Source organism: Hirundo rustica, chromosome 12, assembly GCF_015227805.2.
Source record: "Hirundo rustica isolate bHirRus1 chromosome 12, bHirRus1.pri.v3, whole genome shotgun sequence".
In the NCBI taxonomy this organism is placed as follows: Eukaryota; Metazoa; Chordata; class Aves; order Passeriformes; family Hirundinidae; genus Hirundo; species Hirundo rustica.
In genome coordinates this window covers 10,454,971-10,475,324 of record NC_053461.1, presented here as the reverse complement: position 1 = coordinate 10,475,324, position 20,354 = coordinate 10,454,971, and the positions used below count along the sequence as shown (strand labels likewise).

The following is a 20,354-nucleotide window of genomic DNA, read 5'->3' as shown; positions in this document are numbered from 1 at the left end:
GCAGTGCTACTGAGAAAAAACACAGTCTCCAAGAGTTACTAAACTTGAACACCAGCAAGATTTGCTGCCAACACTCTAACTAGATCCTACTGAGCATCTTTGAGCTGTGTTGCAGTTAAACAATACAACTTCATGGTATTCAGAATCTTCAGGAATATACAAAAATGGTATAAAACTGTTCTTTCAAGTTTGAACTCGCCCAAGTTCAATTCTGTATATGCAAACAGAAGCACACTTCCTATCTTGACCAAGCCCCCAGGGTGACAAGACAACTTGTTTCTCCATTCAAAAGATTACAATATGCACAAGTTAACAGAGGTTTTAATACTGTATGGGATACACAACATAATTGAAGCCCAATAAAATCTCAGGCAACATAAACCACAAGGTCAGACACCATATAGTGTTGTATGCATTGTTTATTGAACTTCAAATTCCACAGTAGGTCACAGATTAAATAGTTAAAAACTGTTTACTATCATACAATGTTCAGAGCAGTCTTTCAAAACAGCTCTTTGGACAAAACTAAGAGCCAGATTCAAGCACAATTCCCCCAGGACAGAATGCTAGGGGTGGAAGAGAGCTTCAAATTACTGACAGTACACAACACTGCACAAAGCAAGGTCATCGCCCTGGGCTGCCACATGATTCACTAACACCTTCTGCCTGCATGGGCAGGCACCTGCTGTGTTAGTGGGACAGAGGCTGCTTCTCCAGGGCTTCAGCATTCCACATAACAGCACAGACATAATTCTGGGTTCTGTGAGGTTTTAAATCACAGAGCTGAAACCAGATTTAAGCATACTGTCATGGTCTTGTGTATACACTCTTTAGCCTTGACACACAAGATGCCCACAACTCAAATTTTTATTTTAAAGGCATGATGTCACCTGAGGTCAAAAAACCATGAATGTGAACTACAATGGTGTCTTAAGTTACTTACTCTGAAGTTCTAGACTGGTTGGGATGGGAGACTAGTGCTTGAACTGCACTGCTCAACACTGCATCCTATTTATGCCATCTTGTCTCAATTGAACATACAATTAAGTATAACAAAACGCATCAAAAAGATAAATCGGTCAACTGTAAACTGTTGGCAAGAATCACTCAGTTATATATTTGTCTTCTACGTCAAGCATTTGTACAAGACACCAGAACTAGAAGCATTAGCTTTATTTAATTTGTGCAATTTAAGAATTTCCTTCAGGAGAAGTTCAGTCATCTGACTAGACAAGAACCTCCCAACCTTGCCTGGCAACCATCAGTCGTTGCTCACCTCGCGAGAAGGTTCCGAGCAACAACGTCAAAAAAGCACCGCAGTGCCAATTCCAAGCAAAGTCAGGATTTACAGTCCGAGATTTCCCTGCTGCATTACTGCTCCCATGTGCAACACAACTCATGCTGAGGAAGCCTCTCGAAGGCACCACTCCTAGCTGCAGCACATACAGTGGTACTGATGCAAACATTGACTTTGCTGCAAAGCAGTTGGATGTATTAGAGCTTCCACAGGACCAAGAGTGCACAACATGGAAACACGTAAAACAGCAGGTTTAACCTCAGCAGCCCTTCTGAGTGATGTCCTGTCCAGAAGATTTGGTAATATCCATTGTAGTGAACACCTGTAAGAGACCAAAAGGAGAGCTTATTTACTGTTGCCTGCATCATCATCCACAGGGCTACTGATCTCATCTTGGTAAAACTGTCTTCAAGAGCAGGTTTTAAATCAGGCTGTGCCTTCCCCCTTTCTTACCTCTGCACAAGTAGGATGAATACCAATTGTTTCATCAAGTAGTTCTTTGGTGAGACCACATTTGATTGCAGCAGCAAAACCTTGGGTAACTTCACCAGCATTGGGTCCAAGAACATGCAGTCCTATCACACGATTCTTTAGAACAGATGAGGGAAAAACATGAGTTGGTACCAGGCAAGGTTTGACAAAAGCTCTAGTGTGTAACTCCCACTACACCAAAAATGTCATGCAAGCAGGTCAATAGTGGAGTCTTTAAGAAAAAATTAACTACTTCAAATAAAGTAGCTCTGCAGTTCTTTCCATTTCAAGAATGGCCTCAAGCATGTCCATTCCAGCTTGCTACTTACATTGTCCTGTTTACTGCAGATAACCTTTGCATAACAGGTATTGTTATCTCTGCCTGGCACTGTCCACTCAAGTGGCCAGAACAAAGTGTGATAAACCTGGGAGGAAAACAAGAAAAAGAGCATTAGAATTTCATTGATTTAGTCAGGCATAGTTCTACTTTTTATTATCTTTATAAATAGGTGGTTTGACATTTAACGCACTATAGTCTTGTCTGTAACAAACTAGACAAGTGTAATTTTTTTTCCACTCAGCCCACAGAGTCCATCCTCCAAAACTCAGCTGAGGAAGACTTGACTCAACCTATGTAGCCCTGATTTAAATACTTGATAAAAACAGCAACAGCTACAATATACAGTAGTTGCAAATCAAACTTTCAGAAAGAGAAGTGCAAAATTAATGTCCAGTTACTCTAAGTTTAAACCTATTATGCAAAACAGTTAACAGCAGAAGCTCAATAATGTCAAGTGATTTTGAAAAATGTAAGGAATTAAACACAAGGCATGCAAGCAGTTTCAACGTAACTCCTTGGAGATGTGCAGAAGCCAGAAATTACCATAAAATGGGGAAGTTATCCCCAATACTCCTATAGACATATGTTAAGGTCAGCAAAAAATAAATAGACAATTCAAGTACAAGAACCAGCAGAAAATACCACCAGCAGTGAACCAGCAGTTCATGAGTTTGGTACACTTCAGCAATACAAGCTATAAAAATTCATGACATCAAAAAACACTCCTACAGCTTTGCAACCCCAGCCTGGCCTCCTGAAGTCAAATGCTTCTCAGCTACCTGCAATAATTATACACAATTGTAATGGCATTAAGTCCAATCCTGGGTTTCTGTGAGTCCAGTACGTTGCTGGCCAGATAAAAACACTGCCACAACAGTCCTACCCATCTAAACTTCAAATCTTGTTAACACTATGCCTGGAGAATAAAGGAGCAAGACCCAAGAAAAACACGCTCAAGCTACAAGTTAATTGACTCTTGGGTGTTCTTACCTCCAAGTTTTGCTTTCCATATTCATCTATGGCTCTTTCTTCAGGATACCCACAGCTGCCATACTCTAAAGGGGTAAACACTGTTGTTGGTACATTGATATAGTCACACTAAAAATAAAAATAAAAAATTGTATTTAGACTATGCAAGTTCTATACAGTACATAACAGAAGAAGTTATATAAGAACACTTTTTTTTACAAAACACTTGCAGAGCCCACAGACAAGTGGATAAAATAAGTCACGTTACTAGAGTTTTGAGCCAAAACGCACAGAAAAAAGTTGAAGTCATATGCTTATAGCTTTACCTTTCTGGAACTACCTCCATACAGCCTTCGGGCCAGCAGTCTCCCTGCCTGAATGGCAACTGGAGTAAGTTCAAGCTTTCCATCCAAGATATCCCCAATTGCATAAACATAAGGCACATTGGTTTGTTCTTCATCATTTACAGGGACTTTCCCATTCCTTTAAAACAAACAGAAGACCACAGAATTCAGCATCACAACTTTCCTCAGATCTCTGCAAAAAACAGGGGAGAAACTCTCTTCTAAGTACGGAGCTCATTTCATCAAATATACTTATGATTTTTTACTTCAACTGCAAACTCTTCAGAGCATCAATCACCTCCAACTCTGACACATGGCTGAAGTCTGTATTTGGTGGGCCAGTTCTGACATGAAGAGTGCCTGGCTGATGACAGTCAAGCTACTCAGACATCTTTGGACACACAATCTTTCACCTGATTATTATACAGCTCTATGTTTTCAGCAAAATGTCTAACTAGTACCTATTCACTCAGCACAGTTGTTTTACAAAGTACATACTAAATAAATTAAGTTAATGGACAATTGTACTCAAATCCAGGTCAAAAAAAGGTTTAAAAGGTTCACGTAATTGCCATATATAAGAGTGGGAATTAAGAAAACATCAGTATCATAAGGTATTTTTAGAGGTAAAAAAAATTTCTTGCATTCAGTGGTATAAGGGAGTTCAGCAATACTCACTTCTCATTGATTTTGACACCAATTGTCTGTAAACCAATATTCCTGGTACATGCATCACGACCAATGGCTATCAAAACCTAAAAAAACCCCAAAATTAAATGAAGTAACTTTATGCAAGATAAGTATAACAAAGATTTTTCTTGGTCTTTTAGTGAAAAAGCTGAAGCATATGAATAAAATTACTTCCAATTTGTTTTTTCCAAAATTTGAAAGGGCCACCTACAACTCTCCTCCATGTAGAACTTGTTTTAGAGATGAAACAAATAGAAAAGCCAAAACAAAAACAGAAGCGACAACATTGTTTATATGAAATAAATTCCAGGAACATAAAATTCCACCTATTTTGCTGACAGGGTTCAACTAAAGACAAATGCTAAATTTTAATCTTTTTTTTTTTTTTTCTGCCAGTAATTTACATGAACAACTTTTTAAGGAGGAGTTCCCCTCAAGTTTTTTAAGAAAACGTATTTTAATACTTTTCATGTGCATCTGTAGCCATTTATTTCAAATCCAGAAATGCTTACAGTGTTATATTCTTCCTCAAGGATTTCTGGTCCCTCAGTAGACTTCGCTGTCACTTTCAGTCTTCCTGGCATTCCTTGCTCCAGCTGCTCAACCTGTGCAAATTTTTGTAAGCTTAGAATGACCTGAAGCAGCAAAGCTCACTTCCACTGTCATTCAAGCCTTGACCTACTAATCCACCATTCAGCAGTAAAAAAAGCTCAGTCTCGTAAAACATTTATTTCTGCACAGAGCCAAAGCCTTCCCAGACAACACCTGCATTTTACATGTGCTGTTTAAACTAATGATGGGTTAAAAGAAGAAAGCTGAAGGAAGCACTTGCCTGAACAGGTACAAACTTCCTGATGAACTTCACGCCGTGTGATTCCATGTAGGCACCGACTTTTTCTGCCATTTCTTGGTCAAAACCCCGCAGAAGAATGGAACGCACCATCACTGTGACATCCAGACCCAGGCCAGCCATAAACCCTGCACACTCCAGAGCTACGTAGGAAGCACCCACAACCAGAGTCTTGCCAGGGCAGTAAGGCAGGGAGAACAGATCATCACTGAAAAGAGAAGAAGTCTAAGTTACAAGGTTCTTCCAACACAAGCTTGTTTGTCTTGGCAAACACTATAGCGGACAAGTTCAGTCTTTTATGCCTTTTCATCTCACCTTGTAATGCAGAATTCTTTATCTCCAGGGATACCTGGGTATCTTGGCCTTTCTCCTGTTGCCAGGACAAAAGTCTCTGCTGTGTGATAGGTTACTTGTCCTTTTCTGTTAGTTGCCTGTTGATGAAGACACAGTTAAGACAGACATTTTCATATGCTTTAAGATAAAAATCATGTACTTCTTTCCTTAATTATTGTAGATATGTTTAAAAATCAAGAATAAGGAGTCTGAAACAAGAACTAATGCATTTAGAGACACCACACAGGTCACTGAAGAGTAATAGGTTTAAACAACAAACTATCAGGCTTTTCTTCCATTAGAGCACTTAAAATCATTTATTCTTTGAATCCTGCCCATTTTAACTACTAATTTAGATTGGATTATTCATAACAACTTGACTTCTGAGTTATAAAAAGCCACAACAAACTAAGACAACCCCCTCACTAAAAGGCCAACACAATGCGAGGGACTGCATAACATGAATTAGTTATTAAGCTAATGTAAAATTTAAAAAATAAAAAATTTTTTAAAAAATAGTAAAATTATTTCAGTTCAGAGTGCCTAAGAACCAATCTTGTGTGAATTCTAACTAATTTGACCTCCAGAGACCCGTGGTCTTTGGAAATTTCATCTTGCGAATGCATCTCTCCCAAAATCTGACCTTCATTCTTGCCCTTTGTTAGTTTTCCATCACAGATGAAGGGAAACTTTCTCCCCATGGAGTCAACAGGTAATTCAAGTTGGAAGGGATCTCAGGAGGTCATCTAGTCCAGCCTCTCTGTTCTACTTCATTTATTGATTAGGGACACTTAAATGGCCTGAACACTTGAACAGGTGGTACATGAGGTAAATTGAATTTACTGTTATCTTTCTGTGCTGGGCTCTTGGTTTAAAACACAAGTGGTTCAGCCTTGATATTGAAAATAGACAATTACACCCACTGAGTACAACAGCTGCCTTCAATATGCACTTCTAGGTTAACCTTGCTTCAGTATGATCACTTACAGCAAGATTGCCAGAACAAGCTTTGTCTTGCAAAACTGACACTTTAATTTGTATGCTGATACAGCACAAGGTTCTAGCAGAGCTCTTATGCAAGCGCTTAATCTAAATTTAATTTCAATAGTTTTTATGCTTTAATATGAGGATTTTCCAAGCTGCAAAATCATACAACTAGAGGTTTTTCTCTTCCCCCTCTCCCTGCCCAGGCTGCTGAAATCAGTCACAAAAGTAGAAACTGAGACCATCTTCCACTATTCTTACACAGGTTTACATATATCCACATTACTCTTACATAACTAGGTGTGCAAACACTGGCAGGTACTAAAGTACAATAACAATTATTTTAATCAGTAACTTCACAAATGAGTTATTAACTTCACCTGACCTAACTTGGCAATGTTAAGAGAAAGCGTTTTTGGTGTTGAATTTTATAAGGAAGTTCTAGAACACAAGTTTTCCCTCCCAACTAAGTATTTTAAATGCAGACTGTACCTTAATTTTGTGTGGTTCCACGAACTCTCCATAAGAATTGAGGTATGTCACAGACTTCTCTCTCAAGGACACTCGATAGCCCCAGTTTAAAGAACCAATGTAGTTCTGAATTGCTTCTACCATGATCTCCCAGTTGTGTTTAACTGAAACAAGACACTAATTTCATATTTAAGGAAATAAAAGTGCAATGTGTCCCTTAAGAAAAACTTAACTTACTGCTACATCATGCTAAAAAAACATCATTATCAGTAGTGAGGATACATATTGATGTCTTGTTCTACTATGTTAATATTTATGTGACTTGTTACTATCTGAACTAAGCCAATTCTAGAAGATCTCTCATTTATTTCAGTTAATACAGGGAATAAAACACAATTAACTTTTAACCCCAAAGGCTTCTATGACTCAAGAAGGAGGACACCTGATTCACCTAATAAAAGTACTGAACTGTGCCTCTAATTTATTAAGTCCAAAGTACAGGAACAGTCTTGAGTTCAGCATCTCATCCATACAGTCTTGGTTGAGCTCTGTGTTCTTACAAACCTTGTTCTTCATACTGCCACCCATACTTCCTTGAATCTTGGAGTGCCTGACCCAGAAGTGCTGCTTGATGCATCAGCTTCTTAGGAATGCAACCTACATTTACACACGTGCCACCAAGTCCTAAGATGAAAAGAACCATATTATTCCTTCCATAAACAGGATTTATGCTTTCCCTATCACATACTTTGTATAATCACTCAGGGATGTTTGCTATAATCACACCAGTAACATGAAATTTCTGTTGCAAGGGACATTTTAAAATACAATGAACACACTAAGTTTGTGTTCAGTTTAATACCTTATTAGATTCACTGATCCAAGACAGGTACAGCATATCAAACACCTTGGTTACGTCACAAGGTTTCAGATTTTAGTTAGTAATGTAAAGGCTGTCAAGTAAGCAAGGAAAAAAGCCCAGAGCTCCTACAATTTAGTATCATCTACTATGTAGAATTTGAAATATGCCTGTGTTTGAAACACTATCTACAAGAGCACATTCATTCCTTGACTCAATAGAAGTTTCACTGAAGTTCTTCACTCATTCTCAGCTGCCAGTATCACTAACCAGGTCAGCCAGCAGCTGTCCTTAATTAGGGGAAGGTAAGTCATACACAGCCATGGAGTCACTCTTCTGAAGGGAGCCTATCAGTTGTCCACAAAATAGAACTGGATGAACTAAAAGGCAAAATATCCCCACAAACATTAGAATGTGAGCATGCACACATACACTACCCAGATATGGTTTGAAAGTGATCAAAGCTAGAAAAACTTTTGACAAAGAACCAAGGTAGCATGCCCAAAACAGAAAAAAAAAACCAAACACCTAGAAAAGCAGCATGCATGCCAGGAAAGTAACTCTTGTTATCTGTGTATCAGAATTACAGGAAATCAGCCTCAATTCCTAAGAACACAAATCCATGATATCTAACATCTCAGTATGCATCACTGGTAGTCAAACATCATCAAATACAAGGTAAAAAAACCTTACCCCATGAGGTTCCAAGAGGTGTTGGAACAACATAATCTAATACCATTACTTTCTTTCCCAAGGCAGCAGCTTCCTATGAAAGATGAAGAAGACCAGTCAGCATTACTGAACCAAGCAAGCCTGTCCATTCATTTGTGGTCACGATACACTTAGCACTGCTAGAAGGCTTCTTTACTACCTTCACCAGTTAGTCATTATCATATATAGCTCTCCCATCTCCTTTCCTAGACAAAAATTGAAATCCCTCAAGAACTGACTTTTTTCCAAACACTGAATGGCTCCTTGCATGTTCAATGCTGCATCCAGATTATCCTATGCTGTCAAAAGCCATGATCTGAAAAAGGTATGAGATGGGCTCAGCAGCCTATGATTCTCTTCTACCTCACCTGAAGAAAGATCTATGCTGTTAGCCTCCCTTTTCTTTTAGAAGGACAGAACTTACTCGGCATGTTCATGGATGGAAAAGCAAGTGACAAACTGGAGACAATTCAATGGAGCACCACCATGATGTTCAGGGGGCTGGAGCACACCCCCTATGAGAAGGCCAAGGGAATTTGACACATTCAACCTGGAGAACAACTGAATTTGGAGGGGACCCAAGAGCAACTCTCCAGTACCTATGAGAAGTACATTAAGATGACTGGGCCAGGCTCTTCAAAGTAGCCAAGTAGCAAAGCAACAAAAGACAGTGGCTCTAAGTTGAAACAAGGGACTCAGACTGGATATAAGGAACTTCCATACCATGAGGACAATCATGTTTCCCAGAAAGGCTGTGCCAACCTGGCTTATTTCAAGCGCCAAATGAATGAGTTCCTTTATAATCCTGTGTGACCTCACAATTGACCTTGCTTGGAGTGAGGAGCTTACATTAAATATTCTTCTAATGCCCATTCCATCCTGAATAAGCCTATTCGTCTATCCAAGGAATTACCAGGTACACATTGTTTGATTTTTCAAGCACTTCAATCAAATCTTTAGGTGCCTCAAATCTGTTCAAGAACTCCTGCACATCACCAGCAATCCTGGCTCGAACAAGGTTTAGCTGGCTGTCTTGTATTTTCTGAATATCACTCTGAACAATCTGGCAATTAGCACCAAGTTTACAACTGATGTCCCAGAAGATACTGTGAGGAAAGATCTGAACATTCTGAAAATACACCATTGGCCAACTGAAGAATTCCACTGTCAGCTTCTCCTGCCTGCTTTGTATTTTCTAATGAAGCTTGCATGCTTGACTGTACTGTTCAGCAATTGTCAAGGCTGTCAAGAACAGCCTCACCCTGCCCAAAATACAAACTGACACTTTAGTATACCTGGCTGAGAGATGGGAATGTCTGCCCAAATCCCTTGGGTAGCAGAGAAAACTGAATCTGGACCTTAGGTTCTGAGGCACTCTGAACAACAGCTAATTGTGTAAGGGCTACACAATCTCAGTTACCCTTTCTGAGAAAGCAGCTAAAAAGGGAGCTAAAGAGTGCAGCAGCTCTTTGAAGGGAACTGCTGAAAGCACTTAATTTTAGATAACTGGTGATACTGAATCCCAAACTGTCAAAAGGCTTCAAGAGCAGCCCTTAAGTTTTCTAGATTACTGTTTGGAAGTGGCTGTGTATTACATATGCAGAAGAGATAGTTAAAAAACATTTGGTTCCACCCTCAGCCGGAAAACAGAAACCTGTTATTAGGATCAAGAGCTAAATAGATGTTGGCTAGAAACTGGTCCCTTAAACCATTATCCCCTGAGTGAGCACATCACTAGACCACTATTGGTTCATTAATTAACAAGTTGAACAGTAATACTCATCAAAATATAGACTGTTTTACACCAACATAATTAATAGAGAGATTAACTTTTGAAGAAGTTTGACATACAATCTGTTCTTTAATGCCATTTTCACATCATACCTTAGAACATGCAAGTCCACCTGAGCCACCACCAATAATAATGAGATCATATTCATAGGGTTCTGTAATTTGGTTGTCCCCAAGGAGTTTCTGCAATGATCCATCCTGATAAGCCTGGGAGAGGAAAAAAAAAATCAAATTAAGACACATTTCTGAGCAACAACTGATAACACTGCCTCCTCTGACCTACGTCACCCAGTCTACTGTGTCTCACAAAATTTAACTACAATTAAACAGCAAATTCACTCAGTCTTGTCTACTTCCAGCTAATTTTTAAAGCCAAGTTACCTGATACGTTGCATCACAGCCACCAATGTGAGTTCCATTCACAAATACATTAGGCACTGTCCTCTGGTTGGTCAGCTCTGCCAATACTTGCTGAATACTGGCTCCATCATCTAAGAATAAAAGAGATGTGTACATTATAAACAGATTTCAGGAAGAGATCTTTTAGAACAACCTGAAGTATTAAAGGTTTAGACTGTGATACACTGTAGCCCTGCCAGGACTTTATAATAAATGTTCCATTTGCAGGTTTCCTGAACATAAGCAAGTCCTCAGAAACTACTTCTCAAAGGAGCAGGTTTAAATACAGAAATTGAATTGGTATTTCAAGCCACAGTTCTACAGAATGGAGTTACACTGAAGTAGTAAGAGTTGAGCTCTTCTATTTCAAGGATTTTTATCTGTCTCTGACAGTATCACATTCAGTACTACACAAAAATTCTTTTCCACCTATCACAGAAGATCACACAGACACTTTTTCTCTCATGAGAACTGTCTTATTTTGGAATATGTTCTGTGCACAGGCACATAATTTTGCCCAGTAGCTTTGTATTATGAGACAATGGGTAAGGGAAGTATGAACATGCTTTCCTACTTACCCTAAAGCTACCTTCATACTTTTTCTACCCACCACAGTGTCAGAAACTTTGTAGTTTTTAAATCATCATTGCTTGACCTGACCTGTCATCTGAGTCATCAGCACCTACACACAGGCTCAGTTCGGATCTCTCAGCAGTAAATGTGGGAATGAGAATTTACTGTAATCACTTTGACTAAAATCTTTTTGTTCCAAGATTGCATTTACTTAGCATCAGTAACCTGAGCAACTGCAAGGGAAATATATGATCAATTAGAAGTAATTCTAGAAAAAAAAAAAAGGCTGTGCATTGTACTTTACATATATTGGGCTATAATTAATTCATAGTATGACGACTTGAATAAGAAGTGAAAGTAACTATGAAGAAATTAATAAAGAGCTACATTTCTCCCAAACATTGCTTAGGAAAAACAAACAAACAAAACAACAACAACAAGAAGGCATTAGAACTTTTAAAAAAGCATTGGAAACTTAAGTTTTGTACAGAAACAAATTAATAGACAACTGAATAGCTTACCAAAAATGCATTTAAAAGCTTAATAAAAGCATAAAAGAAACTATTTGTTCCTAAAACTCCATTAAAAGCTGTGTTATGGATATGCGTTATGTCCATATACAGATAAGGCACTGCACATGTCCTAAAACTAAACCAGCTTGGACTTTAAGGGAAAAAAACAACTTGAAACTAGCAGTGGCCAACTTACTGGAATTTACCCTTCCTTCCAGTGACTCAGCACCCTCCCCAAAGAAGGTCATCCATATACCAAGTCAAACATTAACAATTCATCTGAAGCCACAAGAGAACCAGGAGTAGGAAAAAAAATCACAAGCTTTTTCCTAAGAAGTCATAGCTCCTCGGAGAAAAATCAGACCTCACATTCTCTATCACATGATGATTTTTACAGAGTCAAACCCTTCAGTTATAGTAAAAATACATCCTGTATAAAATCCACATTGAAGCCTAATTGCCTTTATCTCTGCATATATTAAAATGTATTTTACTTGTTTCATATATCCTCCAATTACTTAAGATTACTTAAAGACAATTACTTAAAGACAGCTTAAGGAATCATGCAGAGTTTTTAGAATTTTTTAGTTACATTAAGCAGCAGCATATGATAGGGTTTTTTTCCTCCTACTCACCAGTTACATCCAGTTCCAGAGCATAGTACTCCACACGCATGGAGTTGAAGAGTTCCTTCACCTGCAACAGGAACAGACGCCATGGCAGTGCAAAGGTTTCTCAGCTCAGGGTAAAACTTCACTGCTGGACACACACAGGTGATCTCCAAGGCTCAGTTACTGCACTCTGAAGCACAGGCTCCCCACAGCTTTGGTAGTTTGGCACTTCTGTGTTTTGCATGCTCCTCACTCAAAGCCAAAGCATTTAACCTTCCAATACTAGCCCCATTAACTTAAGAAAAAGCTTCTATATACAATTTGCTTAGCTGCTGACTTCTCCACCTGAGATGTATCAAAAGCCAGGGTAGTGACAGCCATATAAAAATACAAACAGAGATAAATTAGCAGCAATATTCCTTGGTAATAGTAAGGGAAGAAAAAAAAAAAAGGGGGAGTAGAGGATAATATGCAAAAAAAAAGACTGTCAGGGAAATAATAATAATAAAAGGACATTATAAAAAGCTGCAGAAGGAAGTAACACTTTCCAAATGTACTCAGCACTCAGCTGGGTGTTTAACCTCAGTTCTGGATGGACAAATTGTACCATTACCTGATTCAAATCAGGCAGCTTTTTAGGAACAAGATTTCTACAGTAACATTTTTTGTTAAACTGGCATGTGAAAACAGCTCTAACAAGAATCGCTGAATGCTTATGGGACGGACTCACCTGCCAGCATGGAGTCTGAACATTTTTCAAGCAGCTTTTTGAGGAACGTCAAATTTATTGACAAAGCTTCACTAAGAGTATACTGAATCACATCTAGTAAGTTTAAAGATGTCTAACACATGAGGAGTAAAATGTTTTTATCATTGCTGTGATTCACACTGTTACTATGCTGAATACTGAGCATTCCAGGGTTTTCTAATAAAGTTTCAGCTTTATGCAGACAAACAAGAAAATTTTGTATTCTGCACCAACTACAAATTAAGTTTCTTACCACATCATATATCAGCCATAATATTTAAAAGAAAGCTTTGTCTCTGTAATTGATTACATTGGTTCTACAGTTTTAGAATAGTGGAAGTTCTAAGGGACATTTTCAGGCCATCTGCATGAACTCCCTGCTCAAAGCAGAGCCAAATGTGAAGGCTAATGACGTTGCTCAAGCACTGTCCTCTCACTTGGAACACCTACAAGGACAGAGACATGGGAACTCCCCTGGGCTGGCTTAATGTTTGACCATCCTCACAGTAAGGAACTTCCATTTTATCCCACTGGAGCGTCTGTTATTGCAACTTATGTTTGCTGGTTTTTCTCCTTTCATTCTGCAACTCAATTTACAGTCTGGTTGTCTTCCCACTTGCCAGCTGAAGGCAGCAACTGAAATCCCTGGTCAGCCTTATCAAGGTTCAACAAACTGAGCTCCTCCTTCACACATTCAGTGTGTGCGATACTCCAGTCCACTAACCATCTAAATGGTCCTTGATATTTTTTTGTCCTAAACTCACTATTACCTTCAGCCTTGCTTCCTGGAATGATTACAACTACAGGCAGAATGAAAGGGAAACAGCAGTGGAACCACTCCAGATCTCCTGCTCTGCATCTGCTAAATGTCATGCAAGATCTAAAAAGCAAAGCTTAAAGTGACTGCTGCTAGGAAGTGTCAAGAATACAGAGGCAAATCAGAAAATTAGCTGCTTGGCTGCTGGTTTAGAGCAGCCTGTCATGGCCAACAGACAAGTCTTCATTAGTTTTTGTTTCTTTTTAAAAAAACTCTGCCAAAACATTGCAACAGCAGCTGGCAGGAGGGAGGACAGGACAGAACATTACTAAAACAAGAAAGATTACACTCAAGAAGCATTTATATCACCTTTATTCTCTACTGAAGATACTCAGTAGACAGAACAAAAATCAGACAAATGTCAGCATCTTAATTAGAAGTAACTACTGCACTTTACACTTATGAACAAATCATACTTGTGTTGCGCTAATGAAAATGAAGGAAGGATCATCGCAAGCACATGAGCAGTTACAAAATCTTCATGCAGGCAAGAGATAATAGATTACTTTGGTTTGGAGTAGGAAATGATTAGGAGTAGAAAGATAACACACTAATTATGAGTAACATCTAGATAAGCTGAACAGGAAATGATTTCTCAGAAATACTCACTAGAGCACTCAGCAATAACTGCATTTACCAGAAAACTATTTTGAAATGAAAAGGAAGTAAACCTCCCTAGGGAACACAACCAGAAAGCTTACTGCTAACTGGCATTTTAAAAGCCAAAATTGAAATGAGATCAAAGGAGTTATTAGACCTACTAATGAAAAAGAAGATCCACTGAAAACCTTGAACTCAATAAAACTAATACAGACTCAGGTCAAGAAATTCCTGTGTCACACAGACACCACTGGAAACTTCAGTGGTGCACTGGGAGATTTTCTTCCTTATAGCCCAAAGCCAAAACGATAATTTCTCCAAATGTCTGGGATGGGACACGAGGCTGCAGGGTCACTGATACAACCATTTACATCTCTTCTCACCAATGCAATGGCCTCAGTTACCTACTAAACTCTTTCAGTTTTCACAAAAAGTGAGGGTCTAGAAACACTTCCATATGCTATTAAACAATAGATAATTCCTCTGAAACTAAGAAATTGGTCTAAGTTTAGGAAATTCTTTCCAGAGACACTTTCTGTCACTAGGGTAACTAAGCAGGTTTGAAATAAGCTTCATACCATAAAATAATAATGGTATGTCCTAAGTCTACTTTTTCAAGTATCAGCTAACACTCCATAACAGCTACAGCTGAATTGGCCAGAACTCCCTGAGGACAGAGAATGTAATCTGTAATAGCATAAAATATAACTAAAATAACCAGTAACTTCTATGCAATCACAGCTGTTGCTCTTAAAATGTCAACATATCACAGTGTTCAGCCTTCCCATTTTTTCATGATAGCAAATTATGTTTTCATTATGCTTTTCTATCTTACTTGTTATTTTTTCTGGATGCCAAGAAACTGAAGAAACAGTCAAGTTAAGTTATGACAAGGAAGTAATTCTACCACCACCCCCTCTCCACCACTGCCCTGTTAAAGCAGTCAAACAACAAATTGCATTTGCAGAGGAACAACAGCACAATTGCCAAGTCATGCTATTAGCTAACCTGAATACAGTCACCCACTTAATTCACTTAGGGAAGTTATTTCCAGTTCTGTTTCTGAAGAAAAGTGCGATTTCAATCTTCTTCCAGCATGGCTACCTCCACTAGAAATAGAGAATTCTTCTCCCCCTTGCCAAATTAGGTCCTTTCACAGCATGAGCACTAAACATCTTTAGTTTTTCAATTAATCCTACCAAAAGCACATTGCTAACAACCATCCACAGTAAAAGACAATACAATGCACACTATTCATATCTGTCTAAGAACACAGAACTATGTGATTACAGGCTAAGTACCCAAGCTGTAACTACACTTTCAAATTGTATCCACTTCATTAATTCTATAGACTTGATCAGCTAACAAGAATCCTAAATTACCCATTGTTTTCCCATTCCTTTTACTAATTTCTTTGTCTTTGGTAGGAGGGATTGTTAATACCCTTAGTGTTACAGATATACCTCTGTTTTATCACTTGACGTCTCATGTGAGGCTTCCTTCTTCCATAAACTTTCTTCCTCTAATTTTCTGTCTGCAATATATACTCCTTCTCTCCATTTTCTTTGTTAGATTACCTTTCTGTTCCAAGCAGGAAAGTAAGCCAAGGAAATCTGCCTACCAGGGCAGTCAGCTCTTCTTCCCTCAGGCCTATTTATGACCTGTTTCTTCAAAAAAATTCATGCAGCACTTTTCAACTCCCCCTCCTAGAAAGGGCCATGACAGAGGACCCTCCCACTCCCTGTAGTCATTCTTCCCCTTTGCAAGACAATAAGGATAATATTCCTCATATCTGATTGCTTCCCTGAGGCAAGCAATCTGCTTCATGGAGAAGCTATGAACAAATGCAGGAAAGAACAATCTGGAATTTAATTACTGGACTACAATTAAGTCTTTTCTCCACTTCTTGTCTTAGTCTAGAGCCTCTGCAACACCACAAAGAGATGAAGGAAAAAGGCACAAGGTTTAAAAAGTTACCATGCCATCATGTGATCTCAAACCCACTGAACTGAGCACCATGAGCACCAGCATCTACAATCACAAGCACTAAAAGCGTAAAGGGCAATACTGATTGGCACTACTAAGTATTGCTCAATGGGCAATTTTGAAGTTTTCAAGAAATTATTTCTCCTCAGCAGGAGAAAACACTTTTGTCAACTAGACTAGACTAGACTCCAACTCTGCATTTACTGAGACTTCGAGTAAACTGTTAAGAAGGATTTGAGCTATGAACGATACTCTACTATCTGCAAAAAGGTTCTTAGACAAAAGAACCTTTGGTTGATCCTCCCAAACACAGAAGTTTCCTTTCTCAAAATCTCAATTAAGTTTGCAAGTGAGATAGGATATATTAAGTTTTCTGCAAGGGGGTCATAATACCTCTTCCCTCCCCAGAGTTCCCAGAACTAAAACTAACCTAGAAGTAGGAGTGAAGCTTCTGAGTATTTTCCTGGTTATCAGTTCTACTGAGGAACACTAGGACTCGATCCAACAGTTCCAATTATGTTCTTCCACTGCATCCATATCAAATATGGTAACGTGAAGTTAAAAAAAAAAAAAAATCATAACATACTTTCTGTATATATCCAGAAAACCCAAGGCCTACAAACCCTCCGATCGTGTGTGGACTATGACCAGTGTGTTGGTACCATAAAATTCTAATGAAGACCTTGAGTTTTTTAATGAGCCTGGTTCACTAGTTATAGCCAGCCGGTGACACTGATGCACAAGCAGGGCTAAAAAGGTATTTTTCTCTAAACACCACAATTAACCAAGAGTGCTTTTCTCTTCTTTTAACACACTTTGCGACCAGGATTTAGACCATACGCACTTGCTATAGAGTCAACCTCCCTCAAATTTAGAAAGGGCAGAAAACTTAACTCATCCCTCCCGTGGGGAGCAGCTTTGTCCAAGCTGAACAAGCAAACTTCCAGAGAGAAAGGAACACAGGCAGCACTCTGAGCTTCAAGCAGCTATAGAGCTGAGGAAACTGTGCAGAACTCGCCACACATCTCCCAGCGTGGTAAAGGGAAAGAACTACCACGAACGCCACGGATCTTCACCTGGTTTCAAGCCTGCTAAATGGTTTTCCAGGGCTGGCACGTGGTGCTGGAGCGGGATGGATACAGCGCCACTTCTGCACGCTCCAAACTCAGGCAGGAGCCGCCGCATCCCTACACCGCTTTCCCTCAGCCCCGCTTCCCTGCACCCTGCCCGGGCCGAGCGGGCGCCCTGGGGGCACAGGTCTGCCCATATATCCCTCGAGGGGAGGGCCCGCGGGGGACGGCGCCGAGCGGGCTCTCGCCGCCGCCTCACCTTGTTGCAGTAGGGGCAGTAGCTCTTGCTGAAGATCATGACGCGGTGGGAGGCGATGAGGGTCCGCACGCGGAGTTTCAGCCCGTCCCAGTCCGGGAGCCGGGTCTGTACCGGCGGCGGCGCCATGGCGGGACCCGCGCCTTCCCCGCGGCGGCCGCACTGACCCCCGGCCGTGCCCGCCCCTTCCGCAGCGGCAGCGTGACGAGCCAGGCCGATCTATTCGGAGGGAGAGGGGGGGATACAACTTGCCAAGGAGGGCTCTCCGCCCTGCATTTCAGCCACTAGCACTATGAAGCATTGTAAAATAATAAAAAAATATTTTATGCCACAGGAGAAAGGGCCACTATTTGCCTAAAGGCCGCGTAGAGAAGGATATATTTGCGTTGTTTAAGCCTCTCTCCCCTGTGCGAGGGGGCGTGAAGTGAGCCAACAGGAGGCCGGCGAGAGCGCAAGAGTGGCGGGAGGGCGGTGCCGGGCGGTGCCGCCTCAGGTCCCGCCCGCCCGGGGCTGAGAGGGCCGATAGTGCTGGGCAGGGCAGCCTGAGGGCGGCTGGCGTGGGGGTTATTCTTTGCCCGGTCACGGACCGCCCGGCCTCGAGCCGGCGGGACTGGATCGCTCCCCGGCCTGGAGCGATCGGCCCACGTCCCGGGCCAGCCGGGTTTGACCTGCCACGGTGCCCTCTAAGTTAGAGCGAAGTATGGGGGGTAAAGCTGCTTCTCCCGTCTGCCTCCACCCACCCCTTGGGTCTCCTGCACAGGGAGGAGAATGGGTACAAGTGGAGCGTCTCATATAATAAAATGGATTATTAGCCAAGTGAGCAGAAAAACTTTCATTTTCTTACACGTTCCGGGGCATGTGGTACTGCTTATTACATGCATCTCTGATGAGATGGACTACTCTGTTCCCGCGAACGCTAGTAATTGCCAGGGCTGGAGGGTGGAAGGGGTCGTTGTCCTGGGCAGAGGCACGGGAAGAGCCCGTGTGAGGGCAGGGAGCGGGAGCAGCCCTGCCTGGTTACTGCCCTGCGTCCGAGGGCTTGGGCTGGGCGCTGGAGGTGCCGAGCCAAGGCCCCGGGAACTCGGTCACGTCCCCGCAGAGTGGCCCGGTGTGTGCCGATTGCAGCCACAGCTTTCTGGGAGCGATCGCAACGGGTTGGCCTGGTTTAACTTTTAAGAACTTCGCTAAATCAAACCCCGCAAGCTTCTGAGTGACAAGAGTTATTTTCTGTAGGTGAGGAAAGCACGGAGAAATTTCATAAGATTCAAGAAGCAGTTTTTAACAACGTAGCTAATGAAGTCTATTTCTCCCTCTCACACCTGCTACAGACCTGTCCTACTGCTATTTACTAATGCTAAAAATAACCACATATAATAGCTGTAATGCCACCAGTGATGAAAATGGCCTGGTGGGAGACAACTGAATTAACTTGCTTAATTCCTTTTTGGATCACGTGTACCTATGATGATCACTGCCCAGTGAGCTTGAAAAAATGTATATTGCATTTATTTGAATGTTGGCAATGAAGGAGTTCTAGACTAACACTATCTACACTGCCCACAGGGAAAAACAAAACAAACCAAACAAACAAACAAACAAATCTAAGTTTTGCCGCCTTTTATTGCAGTATCGACATGGAGAAAAGTGGATACAGTACTTGCAGCTACTGAGGTTTGACATAACATGCATGGGCCAGAACTACCCACTGTATTTTGTTCATAGTTCAAGCAAAACTGCTTGTTTGGTTCCTAGCTTTGGCTAATTGTTCTCTCTCCTCAAATTCCTTTTACCTAGTGAGAAACAATGCTGCCTTTACTATTGTTACAGGAATTACTATCCCAAGCTTAAAAGTTTGATCAATGTGACCTAGTTAAAGATGTCCCTGCTCATTGCAGGGGGTTGGAGTAGATGATCTTTAAAGGTCCCTTCCAACCTAAACCATTCTGTAATTACATGATTCTGTGGGGAATGCATGAGGGGGACAATGTTGACTTCCAACACAAAGTGGTAGTCTGGAAGCACTGTGGCAGTTTCTTGCTTAGCTTTGCTTTCCATCACTGTAGGTGGTTGACAGAAAAGGAAAGGATTGAACTTTGGAGAAAAAGAAATTATTGCTCAGTTCTAGAAATGAATGGACTGCCACATTAGCATCCTGTCTCTGTACCCAGTAATGGTTCTGATTATTGTAAACAGATGACGCCCTGAATCTGTCTTCTGTTCTGAGAGTTTTTTCTCCCACAGAACACTAGATCATACTCAGCTCTCAAGATCTTACTTTTCAGGTGTGCTAGGGAGGGATGTAAGGGTCTGCAGCTTTTTGGGCAACCATTCCACTCACTAAAAGATTATGTCAAATTATCTGAAACAGCAGAAGTGTAACATTATAAATGAAGTGGTTTGCAAGAAGAGATTTTGAAGAAGGGGCAAGTGACTTGTGGAAAGGATCAGGAAATTGTTTTAAGGATAGGAGTGCTAGAGACTTGTTTAGTAAAGGTTTAAACATGCTTGCTTGAACTGTGGCTCCCTGCAGGCCAGTCAGCAGCTGTACAAAGTGCTTACAGAAGGATAATAAGCTTCCCCACCTTCCACATGAAAGGCCTCGGTATGCTTTCTGTAATATAAACTGTCTCATTATGACAGTTCTCTCCTAGGTATTACTCAGCTTAGTCTGA

The 20,354-nt window shown here is 40.6% G+C and overlaps 1 protein-coding gene across 1 annotated transcript; it reads right to left on the bottom strand.

Moving 5' to 3' along the window:
* Positions 1-403: 403 nt before the first annotated feature.
* TXNRD3 (thioredoxin reductase 3) lies at positions 404-17,871 on the bottom strand. Its single transcript, XM_040076244.2, has 16 exons — positions 17,686-17,871; positions 12,230-12,290; positions 10,492-10,601; positions 10,204-10,317; positions 8,302-8,374; positions 7,314-7,433; positions 6,771-6,913; positions 5,277-5,392; positions 4,944-5,169; positions 4,624-4,716; positions 4,100-4,176; positions 3,404-3,560; positions 3,099-3,206; positions 2,098-2,193; positions 1,751-1,885; positions 404-1,619 (listed from the first exon to the last, which is right to left on the bottom strand). Exons 1-16 carry the CDS (start codon positions 17,809-17,811, stop codon positions 1,557-1,559), a joined length of 1,818 nt encoding a protein of 605 aa, XP_039932178.1. The 5' UTR covers positions 17,812-17,871; the 3' UTR covers positions 404-1,556.
* Between the last annotated feature and the right edge of the window lie 2,483 nt (positions 17,872-20,354).

Coding starts and splice junctions, on each gene's coding strand:
- TXNRD3 (XM_040076244.2), bottom strand. CDS start 17,811: ATGGCGCCGCCGCCGGTACAGACCCGGCTCCCGGACTGGGACGGGCTG. Junction 10,602..12,229: donor TCTGGAACTGGATGTAACTG/GTGAGTAGGAGG, acceptor TTTTATTCTTAG/ATGATGGAGCCAGTATTCAG. Junction 2,194..3,098: donor ATGGAAAGCAAAACTTGGAG/GTAAGAACACCC, acceptor TTTTCCTCCCAG/GTTTATCACACTTTGTTCTG.